Source organism: Babylonia areolata, chromosome 19, assembly GCF_041734735.1.
Source record: "Babylonia areolata isolate BAREFJ2019XMU chromosome 19, ASM4173473v1, whole genome shotgun sequence".
Taxonomy (NCBI): domain Eukaryota; kingdom Metazoa; phylum Mollusca; class Gastropoda; order Neogastropoda; family Buccinidae; genus Babylonia; species Babylonia areolata.
Genome location: NC_134894.1, coordinates 57,185,405 through 57,202,904, shown reverse-complemented (window position 1 = coordinate 57,202,904; position 17,500 = coordinate 57,185,405). Strand labels below are relative to the sequence as shown.

The 17,500-nt window shown below is 44.3% G+C and overlaps 2 protein-coding genes across 4 annotated transcripts in view; one reads left to right on the top strand and one right to left on the bottom strand.

Moving 5' to 3' along the window:
• Positions 1-191, bottom strand: part of LOC143294215 (uncharacterized) — a 19,010-nt gene extending 18,819 nt beyond the window's left edge. Inside the window, exon 1 of the mRNA XM_076605645.1 lies at positions 1-191. This exon is cut by the window's left edge and continues 135 nt beyond it. Within this exon, the coding sequence (XP_076461760.1) occupies positions 1-191 (191 nt within the window).
• A 4,564-nt stretch (positions 192-4,755) lies between these two features.
• Positions 4,756-17,500, top strand: part of LOC143293881 (dipeptidase 1-like) — a 58,354-nt gene continuing 45,609 nt past the window's right edge. The window contains exons 1-3 of one of the 3 annotated variants that reach the window (XM_076605212.1): positions 4,756-4,879; positions 5,272-5,403; positions 13,538-13,795. In XM_076605212.1, coding sequence (XP_076461327.1) covers positions 13,551-13,795 — 245 coding nt within the window. In that variant the 5' untranslated portion in view covers positions 4,756-4,879; positions 5,272-5,403; positions 13,538-13,550. Of the gene's footprint in view, positions 4,880-5,271; positions 5,404-12,583; positions 12,746-13,537; positions 13,796-17,500 lie in introns of those variants that run through there. The other 2 variants (XM_076605213.1, XM_076605211.1) reach the window with 2 other exon arrangements.

Below are 17,500 nucleotides of genomic sequence, written 5' to 3'. Positions count from 1 at the left end.
TCCACAGTCCTGTCGGTGAAGATCCTCCGCGTGGCGTCAGGGGAGCGAGAACATCCAGCACAACCACTTCCGCCGCTCCCACCAGGACCAGCACCAGCACCAGCACTGCTGTCGGCCGTGCCATTATTGGAGGAGACCTCAGCTTGGGAGGTCTGGCTCTGCAATTCTTCGCTTACATCTCCAATGTTCATTTTCTGTCGTCCGAGTTCACTGCTGCGGGAACTGCGCACAGCTTGGCCCGGTGGTGCCAGAAAGACATGTGCCTGAAAGACATCATCCTGCCTTTTTTTTGGGGGGGGCTGTGCGGGACACACAGCGGTGTGGGGCAAGAAATAGAAAGATGTTTCTCTGGTCTTCTTCAAAATGGTGAGGAGGATATGACGCAGTTTACTTTGGAAGAATTTTGACGTCATTGATCTGGACGAAATTTTGAAGTCATTTGTGACGGAAGACAGTGTTGATATCACACACACACATACACACATGAAGAGGTGGTGGTGGCGGTGGTGAAGGGAAAGAGAAAGAGAGAGAGAGGAGGGGGGCGGGTTGAGGGAGGTAGGGGGGACGGAGAAGGAGAGTAAGAAACGTGAAGAGACCGAATCACTGATGTATCAGCATAGTTAGCCTTTTCTTCTTTTTTTTAAATTTTTTTTTCTTTTTTTTTCTCAAGGCCTGACAAAGCGCGTTGGGTTACGCTGCTGGTCAGGCATTTGCTTGGCAGATGTGGTGTAGCGTATATGGATGAAACTGAAACTGAAACAGAAGAGATCTAATTTAACAACTTGATTACAGACGCCAGCCACCACGAAGTCATCACAAACTATTTACACTGCCGCAGAGATCAGGAATGATTTACGGAAAGTTCCTCTCTCTTAACGTGGATGCTCGTGTTGAAAGAAATGTTTATAAACCCCAAAAATAAGGTACATTCAAGAATCAACTGGACATCGGATGTCATCAGTCATCATGCGATGTCGCATGAGAGCTTTGCTGATGACACACAACTTTATCAGTCGGCTTCCATAGCTGAATTTGATGCACTGGTGACTCAAACACAGAAGTGCATTGCTGGCCTAAAGGACAGGATGACTCTCAACAAGCTGCAATTAAATGATGATAAGATTGAATTTATGATAACCTGTCCAAAGAAGTTTCGTCAACATCCTTCCTTTCCTGACTCTGTTCTGATCAGTAGCACACCTGTTTCACTTTCTCCTTCTGTTCGCAGTCTTGGTGTAATCCTTGACAAGTCTCTTTTCTTCCCACAGCACATTTCGAATATCTGTAAAGTTGCCTGTTTGGAACTGCGTAGAATCAGCTCTATCCGCCACTATCTCTCAACCGATGCAACCAAGACACTTGTATGCTCTCTGGTTCTCTCAAGATTGGATTACTGCAATTCTCTTTTGGTCAGTCTCCCCAAATATCTGTTAGACAGACTCCAACGAATTCAGAATAACGCTGCCAGACTCATTTGCAGAGCTTCTAAATTTGACCATGTTTCTCCTCTCCTTCAGTCTCTCCACTGGTTGCCTGTTTCTGATCGAATAGACCATAAGCTATCCACTCTGACCTTTTGTGCAGTCAACGGATCTGGCCCCAAGTATCTTTCTGAACTTCTCCATATCTATACCCCGTCTCACCAGCTCCGTTCTTCCTCTGATACTCGACTTCTCAGGATACCTCACGTCAGAAGTAAGACCTATGGACACAGATCGTTTTCTTTTCAATCGCCAAAGACGTGGAACAAGCTCCCTGATAACCTCCGTCATTCTGATTCCCTCGCATCTTTTAAATCTCGTCTCAAAACTCACCTTTTCCCTCAGCAATAAGTTCAATTGTAGCAGGTCCACTTCCTTTGCGTTAGCTGTACTTGACAATGTGTGTATACATATGTATGTGTACATAACTACATGCATGAATATGAATGTGTATTGTGTGTGCGTGTGTTTGTGTAAGTTTGTGCCTGCCTATGTGTGCGTATGTGTTAGGGTAGCTGTTAGATACACATGTATGTTCAAATGTATGTATGCAGTGTGTGTGTGTGTGTGTGTGTGTGTGTGTGTGTGTGTGTGTGTGTGTGTGTGTGTAGTCACATTTTGGTGTGTGTATGTAACATTGATGTACTGTTTTATGTTAACAAAAGCGTTTTTTGTAAAGCACCTAGAGCAGATTTCTGGATAGTGTGCTATATAAGTATCCATTATTATTATTATTTTTTAATTAATTCTACAAAATTCTGAACTATTTTTTTTAAAGAGTTTAACGAATAGATAAACTGTAAATGAAGCCTCGAACCTTTAATTGAAACCAATAATTAAATGACGTAGGTAAGTAAACACAGAGAAAAAAAAAAAAACCTGCCAAGCATTTTGTTCATTAATTTTACATTCTAATGTTTCTCACTCTTGCTGTTCAGGCATCTGCTTGGCAGATGTGGTGCAGCGTATATGGATTTGTCCGAACGCAGTGACGCCTCCTTGAGCTACTGAAACTGAAACTCACTCTTGCACTCGCCTTTTGGCTCATCTCTATCAAGCCTAACAGCTGTTATTCATTACCCATGTCCTGGTTTTTCTAATTTATCTGAGAAAGCCCCAGTATTTTTCCCTGTAATACTATCGACTGAAAGCTCCTAGCTGATACACATATCTTCATGTGTGTAGTGGTAGTAGTAGTGGTAGTTTCAGTAGCAAGGGTAGTAGTAGTAGTAGTAGTAGTTATAGTAATAGCAGTAGTAGCAGTTATAGTAGCAGCAGATGCAGTGGTAGTTTCAGCACTGCGGCAAGGGTAGTAGTAGCAGTAGTAGTAGTAGTTATAGTAATAGCAGTAGTAGCAGCTATAGTAGCAGCAGATGTAGTAGTAGTTGTTGTTGTTTTTGTTGTAGTCTTCGTGTTAGGTATTTCCACTTTTAGCGATATTTAACGAAATGTCTGTGTGTCAGTGTGTGTGTGTGTGTGTGTGTGTGTGTGTGTGTGTGTGTGTGTGTGTGCGTGTGTGTGTGTGTGTGTGTGCTTGTGTGCGGTTGCGTGCTCAACTGAAGGCATTTTGCTGAAAGACACACTCAAGAAAGAAAAGTTGAATCTATTCCAGAAATGATGGTGTGTGGAGGTGTGTGTGTGTGTGGTGGGGGGGGGGTATCTTTTGACACGGCCGACTATAGCCCAGAGCTGGGAGTACACATATATATATGATAGTCAGTCGTGTCCGACTATGACCATCAGAACAGCAGAGGAAGCAACTGCTGTTCCGACTATTTGGGCTAGAATTTGATTATAGTGGAGAGTGTCTTGCCCAAGTTACATCCCCACTCTCTCGGCCAAGAGGGTTTTAGGACAGTCGGCGTTGGGATGGTTCCCAAAGGCCAAATAGCCCACATAGCTGCAGCACTAAGAGCCAGTGCAATTTAGCCTCCTAGTTTGAGTCATAGTCCTTCACAAAAGACTAAGCTGTAAATGGTTTCCCATTGACTGGAGAAACCATTGATAATACAGCTCTCACTTTGCTGTTGGCCCAAATGTAAACGTATGTCAATCTGTGATATAAGCCGAGTGATGGGCCTGTGATGAGTACACATACTAAGGGCTGAGATGGGATGACTAAGACCACACAGTCTTTACTGAGGCATGCGCCTTTACATACATAGCAGCGTTGCTTCTGGCCAATTCGAAGCTGTCTGTATCTCTCGGGCCTGGCTGATGCGTCCTTGGCCTATCAACGAAAGAAAGCGTCAGAAGAGTACAACCCTTTACCGCTGTGTCAATCAGTCCTATACGAGTCTCAGTACAGTAGCAGCCTGCATCGTCATCAACTGCATCATCATCATCATCCTGATCCGTTTTCTTAAAGAAAGAACTGAAAAGACTTGTCTGTATTTCTGTTGTCCTTCATAGCCAGCTCTCGTAGCTATCAGGGACGTTACTAATATGTACATTGCGTGAAAACAAACAAACAAATAAATGAATAAATAACAATATAAAAAAACAAACACAAAACAACAACCGCCCCCCCCCCCCCCCAACCGCCCCCCAAAAAAGCACACACAAAAAACGGACCAAAACAAAAACAAAAAAACTACTGTGACATAAGGCTTCATTATCTTTCTGAGTCAGTTTTGTTTTTTATTTGTTCAGCCCCCTCATCTCGCTATCCAAATTAAGCCGAACTCATAAGTGTAATGAAGTGTCATTGTATACGTGAACTTACAGACACAAAAATGAAGCGAGCGCCAGGCCACTGGCTGATTCATTAGCCACACAGGATATCCACATCAATTGTATTTACTGCACACACCTGCGTATGAAAGCGACTGCGTTTACAGTATACAAGGACATAATGGCGGGGAAGGGGTGGGGTGCGCACACACACACACACACACACACACACACACACACACACACGCACACGCATACACACACGCACACACACACGCATTCTTCATGATACCACACAAAACGTCACCGCCCCGTTATACCGTCCTGCATGTGTTACATTTTTACCGGAGTGTTTGCAACGTTGGGGAACAGTTCGCACTGGCTCAGTCAACATTTGTTCTCTCTCTCTCTTGTGTGTGTGTGTGTGTGTGTGTGTGTGTGTGTGTGTGTGTGTGTGTTTGTGTGTGTGTGTTTTAGAGAGAGAGAGGGCGGTGGGGGAAGGGGGGAAAGAGAGCACGTCTCTCGCGTGACGAACATGCTTTAAACCCATGCTGTTGAATTTTGTTTGTTCAAAGCAACAGCTCAGGTGACGTCCGAAGAGACACATACACACACACACACACACACACACCACTCACACACACTGCCTTGTCTGTGACACTTTTGCATTTCGTCGCTTCTGAATTGGAAAGAAAAGAAGTAGAAAAAAAACCCAGCGTTTTCAGGTACGTACCTGATGTGTTAATTGTTGCGATGTTGGACGTTTTATTTCAAGGATGCGTTTTTACTTGCTTACTTGTTCTCTCTCTCTCTCTCTTGTGTGTGTGTGTGTGTGTGTATGACTTTGACTTGACTTGACTTCATTTATTGTCATAAAATCCCGAAGGATTAATAGACACAACAAAGAACAAAGGGAACAAAGAAATAAACGCTCATCTAATACGCATGCACTGAAATACATAGTTGGCAAGTGTTTTTTGACAGTCATCACATGTGTATGTGTGTGTGTGTGTGTTTTAGAGAGAGAGGGGGGTGGGGGAAGGGGGGGAAAGAGAGCACGTCTCTCGCGTGACGAGCATGCGTCAAACCCATGCTGTTGAATTTTGTTTGTTCAAAGCGACAGCTCAGGTGACGTCCGAAGAGACACACACACCACCACTCACACACACTGCCTTGTCTGTGACACTTCGCATTTCGTCGCTTCTGAATTGGAAAGAAAAGAAGAAGAAAAAAAACCCAGCGTGTTCAGGTACGTACCTGATGTGTTAATTGTTGTGATGTTGGATGCTTTATTTCAAGGATTGCGTTTTTACTTGCTTTTATTGTTGTTCTTATTGTTGGAAATATCCACATTTTTTTTTCCCTTGTGTTCTTTCCATGCAGTTTAGTTCCGTAGACGGGAAAAATCGTTAATTTATTTAAATAACATTGTAATATATACTCAATATTTCATCAGTCCCCGGTCACAAGAGACGTAAAGAAGGCCAGTCAAAGAATGGAGGGGCAGAAATGTGGAGAATATATTACAATGTTATAAAGCAATTTACAAGTGGTACAGGGGAAGAAATGTGAATATTGTCTGCTGCTGCTGCTGTGGTTTGTTTTTTGTTGTTGCTTTTGTCTATAGTTGTTCAGTGCAATGATGTTGTCCAGCAGTTCTGAGCCATGTTTTTTTGGGGGGTTTGGGGGTGGTTTTTTTATATGCAAATACTCGTTCTTTTTGTAGGACATAGGTATATTCGTAGTTTAATATGATTTCAGTCTCGGCTGAAAAATCGTCACAGTATGCTGTACTGAATATGTAGCCTACGCTACACAACATTAGCAATAAACAACACTGAACAGCAACAACAACAACAACAACAACAACTGAACCAACAACAGATTGCTCGCCTTCTCATTGACCAAACGCATTGATCAGGCCTTGTGAGTCAACTGTGATACACACACACAAACACAAACACACACACATGCGTACACACGCACGCACACGCGCATAGACACATTCACACACTCGCATGGTACACAGTAATTTCTTTCCCCTCCCTCTGTACCCCCCACGCCCCCTACCCCTCTATTTTATCCCCAACCCTCGTCTCAGTAATATCACTTATAGTGAAAAGGCGTTAAACTAAAGAACAGACACACACACACACACACACACACACACACACACACACACACACACACACACACACACAATGAAATCGTCTAATATCACTTAAAGTGGAAAACGTTAAACTGAAGACTACTACTACTACTACTACTACTACTACACACAATGAGTGTAGCGGACTGGGGTACGTGCACGCACGCACACACACACACACACACACACACACACACACACACACACACACAAAATGAATGTAGCGGACCGGGGTGCACGCACGCACACATGCACACATGCACACACACACACACACACACACACAATGAGTGTAACGGACCGGGGTACACACACACACACACACACACACACACACACACACACACACACACTGAGTGTAGCGGACCGGGGTACACGCACTGGCACGCACGCACGCGCACACACACACACACACACACACACACACACACACACTGAGTATAGCGGACCGGTGATTTAGGCGAGGTTTAGGTGGGGTGGAAAAAGTTGGGATATGGATGTGTAGTGGACTAAATTTAGGGGTAAAATCATTTTCTGAACCAACATAATGATAGAGGCGAATCAAGAAGTGTCTGTTGTTTTACCTACAATAGTTATACTGATAATGAGACGAAGACAGTACCTGAAAGAAACAAACACATAAATGTCGCGTGTAATCATCAATAAGGCGTGATGATAGTACTGGTCGTACATAATACAAAGACTACCCTTGGTTTCATTCATACTGGCATCGACAAAGCTGACCCCAGACCAAACATTGACATCAAATGACATTCTGCACTTCAAAAGTGACGAAGACAGTGCTATACAACGAAAGTAAATTGACTCCTTGGGCAAACCATACCATGTCAAAGTCATAACTCAAATGAATCAGTTACCACATGGCACAATGCCATGGTTATTCGGATAGGATAGCATGAACATCATAGACAGCCTACAAATTTATCAATAAACTGATACTTTACAACATAATCCCGTTATCATCACAACAGAATGTCAAACGTATATAACGGAAGACTATACACATTGTAGGGAGCCACAGTTGTGAGCTGAAGGAGCTATTGGCAAAAAGGTTTTCTGGGCTTGGTTCTTGGACACATTGCGAGGAAGTCACTCTCATATATACTGGGATTATTAGTGATCCCCCCAATCATTCGTAGTGACGACAACACATACTGAAACCTATAATACCCTGAAATACTAAACCTATGTAACTACCTTTCACATTCATTTGAATACTGACAGCCCGATGGATAAAACTGAAGCCACTGCACAACACAGTGAATGGAAGAAAGTAGGATATGGCATGACCGCTTTGTGGTAAGACTGCTTACTGGACAGACTTTCACAGGTGATCCAGTTGAACGTAACAAAACCCTAATACAGCTATTATGCCTGTATTGTAAAGTTTGCTTATGACATCGGTCTCACTGCTGATCTGGCAACGTATTAAGATCTTGGACCATTTAGGATATTTAACCAGAAAAGGAACAGAATATTCCGGAATAGATCAAGCGGAGAGGACTGGCAGTATCATCGGAACTTGACGTCACTCAGAACCGTCAGTGGAACAATACAATGGTAATAAATCACGTCAAACACACAAGCTCTGTGACTGAGTTAATAAAGTGAAGACGTAAATCGAAATCGCGTGGTAAAGTCCTGTTTTGGGGTTCTAATATTCAGTCAGGAACCTCAGTGTTTTTTTGTTTTTTTTGCCGGCAATTTTCGATACGATATAACCATTAATAGATGTTATTGTAACCCATTTTCAGTGGTTTTCGAGACTCAAGTCTATACCAACATTATGCGAGTGAGCCGCGCGTACTGCCAGGCAGTGAAAGGCACGTGTTAAGCGGGGTCAAGTAAAGGGAATAGCGCGGCCTTCGCTCGTCCGTCATTGATAGTCACGGAGTCGCTTCGTCCCATCCCTTGTAGGTAGACAGCCGTGTTATGTGGGTTTATTACTCGGGCGTGCGTGTGTGTGTGTGGAAGGGGTAGGGGAGGAAGACGTGTGTTTGTGTGGAGGAGGGTGCGGGTGGGGATGAGGAGGGAGGGGAGTGGTGAGAGAGAGAGAGAGAGAGAGGGGGGGGAGGGGGGGTTGTTAAACATTGTACGAAACTATGTCATACGAAACTGTTCCGACGAGATCTCCTTCTTTGGAAAAATATATTTAAGAATTTTTCGTGTGTGTTCATGCGTGTCTGAGAGATAGAAGGGATCGGGGCGGGGGGTGGGGTGGGGGGGGGGAGGTGGAGGAAGGGAGTGAGGAGGAGGAAAGTGTGTGGGGGGGGGGGGGGGGGCGGAAGTGTAGGTTAGTGTGGACACGGAGGAAGATTCGGGGAGTAAAAACGTGGGGAAGCAGACCGCAGAGGATCCTGCCTCTGTTCACCACAGAGTGCACTTCTTTCACAGTCTGTTCACCACAGAGTGTCACTTCTTCACAGTCTGTTCACCACAGAGTGTCACTTCTTCGCAGTCTGTTCACCACAGAGTGCACTTCTTTCACAGTCTGTTCACCACAGAGTGTCACTTCTTCACAGTCTGTTCACCACAGAGTGTCACTTCTTCGCAGTCTGTTCACCACAGAGTGCACTTCTTTCACAGTCTGTTCACCACAGAGTGTCACTTCTTCGCAGTCTGTTCACCACAGAGTGTCACTTCTTCGCAGTCTGTTCACCACAGAGTGTCACTTCTTCACAGTCTGTTCACCACAGAGTGTCACTTCTTTAGTCTGTTCACCACAGAGTGTCACTTCTTCACAGTCTGTTCACCACAGAGTGTCACTTCTTCGCAGTCTGTTCACCACAGAGTGTCACTTCTTCACAGTCTGTTCACCACAGAGTGTCACTTCTTTAGTCTGTTCACCACAGAGTGTCACTTCTTCACAGTCTGTTCACCACAGAGTGTCACTTCTTCGCAGTCTGTTCACCACAGAGTGTCACTTCTTTCACAGTCTGTTCACCACAGAGTGTCACTTCTTTCACAGTCTGTTCACCACAGAGTCAGTGCACTTCTTCACAGTCTGTTCACCACAGAGTGTCACTTCTTCACAGTCTGTTCACCACAGAGTGCACTTCTTTAGTCTGTTCACCACAGAGTGCACTTCTTTCATAGTCTGTTCACCACAGAGTGTCACTTCTTCCGCAGCCCTGCTCTCCGTGAATTAACCGCCAGCCCCAAACCATACTTTTCAATAAATGGGACGCAGTGTTGTTCCAGCAAATGTTGTTTTGGTGTCACTTTCTCCTGGGGAAATTCTTTCCGGTAGTAGTCCATCACTCACTCACTCATTCCCTCGACCGCTGGGGTCGTTGGGGGGTACATGAGGAAGTTGTCAAAGCTCGCCACGCCGTTCTGTTGGCAGCTGTCGTGAGGAGATCTGGCATCGTCATTTTGGTCCATTCCTTGACGTTGTCGGACCAGCTCTTTCTCTGCCGCCCCCGTCTGCGCCCTCCCTCTACAGTCCCTTGCAGGATGGTTTTGGAGAGGGTGTTATGTCGTATGACGTGACCAAACCATGCCATCTTCCGTCGTTTGACAGTCGCCAGCAGTGGTTCTTGGGGCCCAACAAGGTTGCTGACCAGGTTCCGCACATAGTCATTGGTCTCTGACTCACTGTAGATTTTCCATTTTCTCTAACTATAAATGTCGTCCTGCTGAACAAAATCGTGAATATAAACAATTCTAAACTATTCTCAAACAAAATGCCATGAAGTCATACTCTTCTGTGAAAACGTGATGTGTTAAGCCAAAGGGCGGAGGTTTTCACAAATCCACGGAACGACTTTTCGGCTTGTGTTGAACCGTTTCACACACACACTGTGCGCTCCCCCAAGCGTCTGACAATTTTTGGGGGGACGGCCACGGCGGCTCTTTTTGTCGAAATAATGGCACACTGGACACCAGTGATCAACTGTGAGAGTGCCATCGAAATCAGAACACAATATAAGATAAGAAAAGAATAACTTTATTATCTCCAGCTGGAGAAATTTGGTCAGGTGCATTATCACAGCATAGACAAGTAAACAACATGGGGACCATAACTGTAAAAGTCAACAACAGCTTTTACGAATATTACGAAGATACAAATGTAAAAATATCACATACACCGTTTCATGCATACATCCACACACTGCAGGTAATAACTAGTATTCTTAATGTAAAAAAAAAAAAAAAGAAAGAAAGAATTAAGAAACATTATTTGAATATAATTATAAACATAGCCTACTATACTGCACATTGATTATAATAGACAGATAAGATAAGAATAAAGATAAATTGCGGAAAACCGCAACCAGATAATCAGCACACACCCGCACCCCCCCCCCCCCCCCCCCCCCCCCCCCCCCCCACCCACCCCACACACGCGGATTACTTGATTAAACAAGAGTAATAAACATATGTTCTCAAATAAAAGCATTTCACATATTCACTTTTAAAAACATTGCAATTAATTATTACATCGTAATTATTAAACAGAAATATATTTAGAATATGGACGTTAGCACATATACATATCTGTGTTGCATGTATGATTTGTCTGTGCACGAGTGTTTGTTGTTGTCAGAATCAGAAACAACGCTCTTGGCTCGTTTTAGTGGCGTCAGTCTCGCATAACATTTGATACAGAAAGCAACTGGGTGTTGTCCTTTGATGTCTGTGTTAAATTTAAAGTCAATGCCGTAGTGATGCACAGACAGTTCCAAGGCATATTTCTCACACATTCTTATGTTACATTTTTTTTTTTTTTTAATAATACTGTCTTTTCACACGTTCCCCCACATATCCGACGCAAAGAGTTCAATCTCTCACCGCAGAGAGAAAAAAAAAAAGAAAAAAAGTGTTCATCTGTGTGTGTGTGTGTGTGTGTGTGTGTGTGTGTGCGTGTCTGTGTGCCGTGGAAGCTGTGATATGTAGACTAGAAATGAGTGTGTGGAGGAGTGGGGTAGAGGAGGTGCAGGGTAATGTGTGTGGTGTGTGTGTGTGTGTATTGGAGCTCATGTACGTTTTTATGTATTTGACTGTGCTTTCATATCTGTGAAACTGCATGTTCGGTGCATATCTGTTATGCATGTGTGGGTGTATATGTGAATGTGTGTCTTCATGTTTTACATCTATTTGCTTTTTTTTTTTTATAAATTTTTTATACATTATAGTTATTTATTTATTTATTTGTGTAAGCTTATCTCATTTATTCACCTTTTTTTTTCCTCAAGGCCTGACTAAGCGCGTTGGGTTACGCTGCTGGTCAGGCATCTGCTTGGCAGATGTGGTTTAGCGTATATGGATTTGTCCGAACGCAGTGACGCCTCCTTGAGCTACTGAAACTGAAACTGAAACCGCAGTGCAGCGTGAACGTGTGTTCCAAGTGATGGTTCCATCGTGTTATCTATCGTCTCACACATATCTCAAAGAACACACTATACACACTATAAACAACGGAGCCATTTACCAAAACAAACACTTCTCACTCACAGAGCACATGTACACCTTCATGAATCACATAACAGAAACTCCATGAAAATCTAATAGAGAACAACGTTGAACTGAAATGGCAATAGAATCGGCATCCCACTTACAGCTGCACTTTGTAGAAACAAAGTAGAAGGCCTCGATACCGCGCTAGCATGCCGCTCGCAATGTGTCTGGAATTCGGTCACGGGTGAGGTAGTCTGTCAGGAGAAACGGTCTACCTTTCACACACACACACACACACACACACACACACACACCCCACCCCCACCCTCCTAAATTTTTCACAGGATTTACTGCGATCTGTGTGCTGAGCACGTTTGAGGCTTCTTCCAAAGCTTTCCCAATAGAGCGCGCGCACACACACACACACACACACACACACACACACACACACACACACACATGTGCCCACACTTGGAAAGTGCACATAAACTTAACTCTTTTTTTTCAATAAAAAGACCAATTTGAATTTGTCCAACCCAAGATTTTTTATGTTAGCATGATTTTTCGTGATCTATATACTCTAAAGCACTAAAAAATACATGTGACAAATTTACTAGGGGGGGGGGATGGGGGGGGGGGGAAGGTGAAGGTGGACCATTTCTCCTCACCGAGTAAGGTCGGTCACGGGTGAGGCAAGTGTCGCGTCACAATGAGAGACGGACAAACTAACAGGGAGAATAGATAGGATAGGGGGGGAGGGGGATGGTGGGAGGAGCGGTTTACAATGACCGTGACCGTAAAACCGACACTCTCGCTCTCCCACAGCAAAGAGGAGTGTGAGCCGGTTCTTTCCGAAAACCAGTCCAGTTGTTGCCCGTCTGTGACTGTACGGTTTATATTTGTGTCAGACGCTTGGGGGAGCGCACAGTGTGTGTGTGAAACGGTTCAAAACAAGCTGAAAAGTCGTTCCGTGGATTTGTGAAAATCTCCGCCCTTTGGCTTAACACACTTTCACAGAAGAGTATGACTTCATGGCATTTTGTTTGAGAATAGTTTAGAATTGTTTATATTCACGATTTTGTTCAGCAGGACTACATTTATAGTTAGAGAAAATGGAAAATCTACAGTGAGTCAGTTCAGATGGGGTAAAAAAAAAAAAAAGAAGAAAAAAACGAAGAAGATATCTGGAAAGTGTTCTCAAATCTTGAGACGAAGAGGAAAACCGAACCCCAAGATAAATGAGTATTGATATTGTAGTGATAAGAATAAGGTAAATATCAAATCGCACCAGAACTTAGCGCCGGTTTGCGTGTCAGTTCAAACTGGAACCACAGTGGAGCCATCGTAGAGAAGAAAGCAGAATCATCGTCTCGTTTCTTGTCCCAAAACATATCGGACTTAATCGCGTTTCTTCAACAAGGCCTGATCAGCGTGTTGGGTTTATACGAAGATTAGGCATCTGCTCCTCACACCCACACCCACACCCCCACACACCCTCGCACCTACTACCACCACCATCACTACTACTGCTACTGCTGTAGCTGCTGCTGCTACTAGTTCGACTAGTTCTACTGCTGCTGCTGCTGGTGCTGCTGCTTCTACTGCTTCTGCTACTTCTGCTGTTGGTGGTGCTGCTACAACTGCTACTTCTGTAATTGCTGCTGCTATTGCTGCTGCTGTTGCTGGTGCTGCTGCTACTACTACTTATTATTCTACTACTGCTTCTGCTGCTGCTGCTCTTCCTCCTCCTACTACTACTACTACTACTACTACTACTGTTGCTGCTACTACTACAACACCACCCTGATTTCAGCATAAGCTCCGCCATGAGCAGTACGGAGAGAATAGAACTAGGCTCTAATGCCTCCGACTCGTTCCGCACTCCCAAACGCTGTTGCACCGCCAAACGCCTGGGCATCGTCGCCGTCATCGGCATCGTCATCTTCGCCGTGGTGGTGGGTGTGGCCGTGTACCTCAGCAACCGCTCGGACTTCGACATCTCCAAGGCCTCCCTAGAGCACCGTGTCAAGAGGGCCGAGGAAATCCTGGACAAGTACCCTCTGGTTGACGGGTAAGTCAGTTCTTTGGGGTACTCTCTGATGGACGGGTAAGTTAGTCCTTTAGGGTAGTCTCTGATGGACGGGTAAGTCAGTCCTTTAGGGTAGTCTCTGATGGACGGGTAAGTCAGTCCTTTAGGGTAGTCTCTGATGGACGGGTAAGCCAGTCCTTTAGGGTAGTCTCTGATGGACGGGTAGGCCAGTCCTTTAGGGTAGTCTCTGATGGACGGGTAAGTCAGTCCTTTAGGGTAGTCTCTGATGGACGGGTAAGCCAGTCCTTTAGGGTAGTCTCTGTTGGACGGGTAAGCCAGTCCTTTAGGGTAGTCTCTGATGGACGGGTAAGCCAGTCCTTTAGGGTAGTCTCTGATGGACGGGTCAGTCAGTCCTTTAGGGTAGTCTCTGATGGACGGGTAAGCCAGTCCTTTAGGGTACTCTCTGTTGGACGGGTAGGTGAGTCCTTTAGGGTAGTCTCTGATGGACGGGTAAGTTAGTCCTTTAGGGTACTCTCTGATGGACGGGTAAGCCAGTCCTTTAGGGTACTCTCTGTTGGACGGGTAAGCCAGTCCTTTAGGGTAGTCTCTGATGGACGGGTAAGTTAGTCCTTTAGGGTAGTCTCTGATGGACGGGTCAGTCAGTCCTTTAGGGTAGTCTCTGATGGACGGGTCAGTCAGTCCTTTAGGGTAGTCTCTGATGGACGGGTCAGTCAGTCCTTTAGGGTACTCTCTGATGGACGGGTAAGCCAGTCCTTTAGGGTAGTCTCTGATGGACGGGTAAGTCAGTCCTTTAGGGTAGTCTCTGATGGACGGGTCAGTCAGTCCTTTAGGGTAGTCTCTGATGGACGGGTAAGTCAGTTCTTTAGGGTACTCTCTGATGGACGGGTAAGCCAGTCCTTTAGGGTAGTCTCTGATGGACGGGTAAGCCAGTCCTTTAGGGTAGTCTCTGATGGACGGGTAAGTCAGTCCCTTAGGGTAGTCTCTGATGGACGGGTAAGTTAGTCCTTTAGGGTACTCTCTGATGGACGGGTAAGCCAGTCCTTTAGGGTAGTCTCTGATGGACGGGTAGGTTAGTCCTTTAGGGTAGTCTCTGATGGACGGGTAAGTCAGTCCTTTAGGGTAGTCTCTGATGGACGGGTAAGTTAGTCCTTTAGGGTACTCTCTGATGGACGGGTAAGCCAGTCCTTTAGGGTAGTCTCTGATGGACGGGTAAGTTAGTCCTTTAGGGTACTCTCTGATGGACGGGTAAGTCAGTCCTTTAGGGTACTCTCTGATGGACGGGTAAGTTAGTCCTTTAGGGTACTCTCTGATGGACGGGTAAGTCAGTCCTTTAGGGTACTCTCTGATGGACGGGTAAGCCAGTCCTTTAGGGTACTCTCTGATGGACGGGTAAGTTAGTCCTTTAGGGTAGTCTCTGATGGACGGGTAAGTCAGTCCTTTAGGGTAGTCTCTGATGGACGGGTAAGCCAGTCCTTTAGGGTACTCTCTGATGGACAGGTAAGTCAGTCCTTTAGGGTACTCTCTGATGGACGGGTAAGTCAGTCCTTTTGGGTACTCTCTGATGGACGGGTAAGTTAGTCCTTTAGGGTAGTCTCTGATGGACGGGTAAGTCAGTCCTTTAGGGTAGTCTCTGATGGACGGGTAGGTTAGTCCTTTGGGGTAGTCTCTGATGGACGAGTCAGTCAGTCCTTTTGGGTAGTCAGTCCTTTAGGGTAGTCTCTGATGGACGGGTAAGCCAGTCCTTTTGGGTAGTTTCTGATGGACGGGTAAGTCAGTCCTTTTGGGCAGTCCTTTATATGTTTATATCGAAGAGAGAGAGAGAGAGAGAGAAAGTCTCTGATGTCATGTTTTTCTTTCTCATGGGTAAAAATCGTGTCAGGACTGAAGGTTACAAATGGATGCACACTGTCAAATTTTGAATGATCCCAGTATCTCACGTTCTCACTGTCTTTACTTGATGCTGTGGGCCCTGGTTTATTACATGAAATTTCGTATCGTTTCGTTCTTCTTTACCCCCCACGCCCCACTCCCCCTTTCTCTCTCTCTCTCTCTCTCTCTCTTAGAGCAGAACACAGTACAACTGACCACGTGTTCACATTGTATGCCATGGTACAAAAGCAGTTGCTTAGACACAGAAAATTATATGTCGCGTTTATTGATTTTAAAAAAGCTTTTGATAGTGTTTCCAGGAATAAATTATGGGTAATTTTAAAAAAGAATGGTTTAAATGGTAAAATACTGCAGGCTCTGAAAAGTATGTATGAAATAGTTAAAGCAAAAGTACGAGTTGGTGGTGATTTCACAGACAGTTTTATGTGCCCTCGTGGCCTCAAACAAGGTGAAGTATGTTCTCCATTACTTTTTTCTTTATTTATTAACGAATTGACCTCAGATGTGCTTGCGGGTGGCATGCATGGCATCCAGCTTTCTCCTGATTTTGTCCAGCTCTTGATCTTACTTTTTGCTGATGATGTAGCTCTGCTATCCGATACCCCAATAGGTCTTCAAACTCAGCTGAATATATTGTATGACACAGCAAAGCGACTTGATTTAATTGTCAATTTAGAAAAATCTAATGTGGTGATGTTTAGAAATGGTGGCTACCTTGGTGCGAACGAGAGATGGTTCTATGGAAATGAACTTTTGAAAATTGTAAATGTATATAAGTACTTAGGTATCTTTTTGTCAACCCGCCTTAGTTTTACAGCAACATTAGAAGATCTTGCAAGTCGTGCCAGAAAAGGAGTCGTTGCTATCATTAGAACACTTTGGGCGATTGGAGAACATTCCCCTGGTATCTTTTTTAAAATGTTTGACTGTCAGATACAACCTGTGTTGACATATGGAGCTGAAATATGGGGAGTTACAAAAAATCTTGAATTAATCGAAGGTGTACATCTTTTCGCTTTAAAAAAGTTTTTAGGCGTACATTCAAAAGCTCCTAGACATTTGGTTTATGGTGAAACTGGTAGATTTCCACTCTATGTGATGACTTATGTTAAATGTATTAAGTTTTGGTTACGTCTACTAAAATTAAGCAATGATCGATTCCCCAAGAAAGCATACAATATGTTACTACATCTGCAAACACAAAATTATATCACATGGGCTTGTAGTATTAGAAATGTTTTGTACATGTACGGCTTTGGTTATGTGTGGGAGGCACAAGGTGTTGGTAATGAATGTGTGTTTATTCGTTGTTTTAAGCAACGGTTAATTGATTGTGCAAAGCAAAGCTGGCATTCCTCACTGCTGTCACATGAATTCTATCGAGTGTATTCTGTTTACAACCAATCACTTACAACATCTCCGTACTTACTGGTCGTGAAAAACTTTTTTGTACGCCGTCTACTTTCACGATTTCGAATGGGTATGTCAGATTTGAATTGTCGCTTTTTACAGTATAATCCTGTTCCTGGTGATAAGAGAATGTGTAGTTTTTGTCACACAGCCCTTGAAACAGAATATCACTTTCTTTTGGTTTGTCCAGTTTATCAGACTCAAAGAGAAGAACATTTACCTGCCAAATATCACAGAAATCCAACCTTGTTCAAATTTGCCGCTTTGATGTCCTGTGTGTCGGAATCTTTAGTTGCGAAGTTATCGTTTTTTGTATGCAAGGCTTTTGGCGTGAGAGCGGAGCTTTTGTACTTGGACACGAGTGGATGAATATAGGTATGCATTTTGTTACCCTGTGGCGTATACGTCAACCCCCCATCCCCCTTC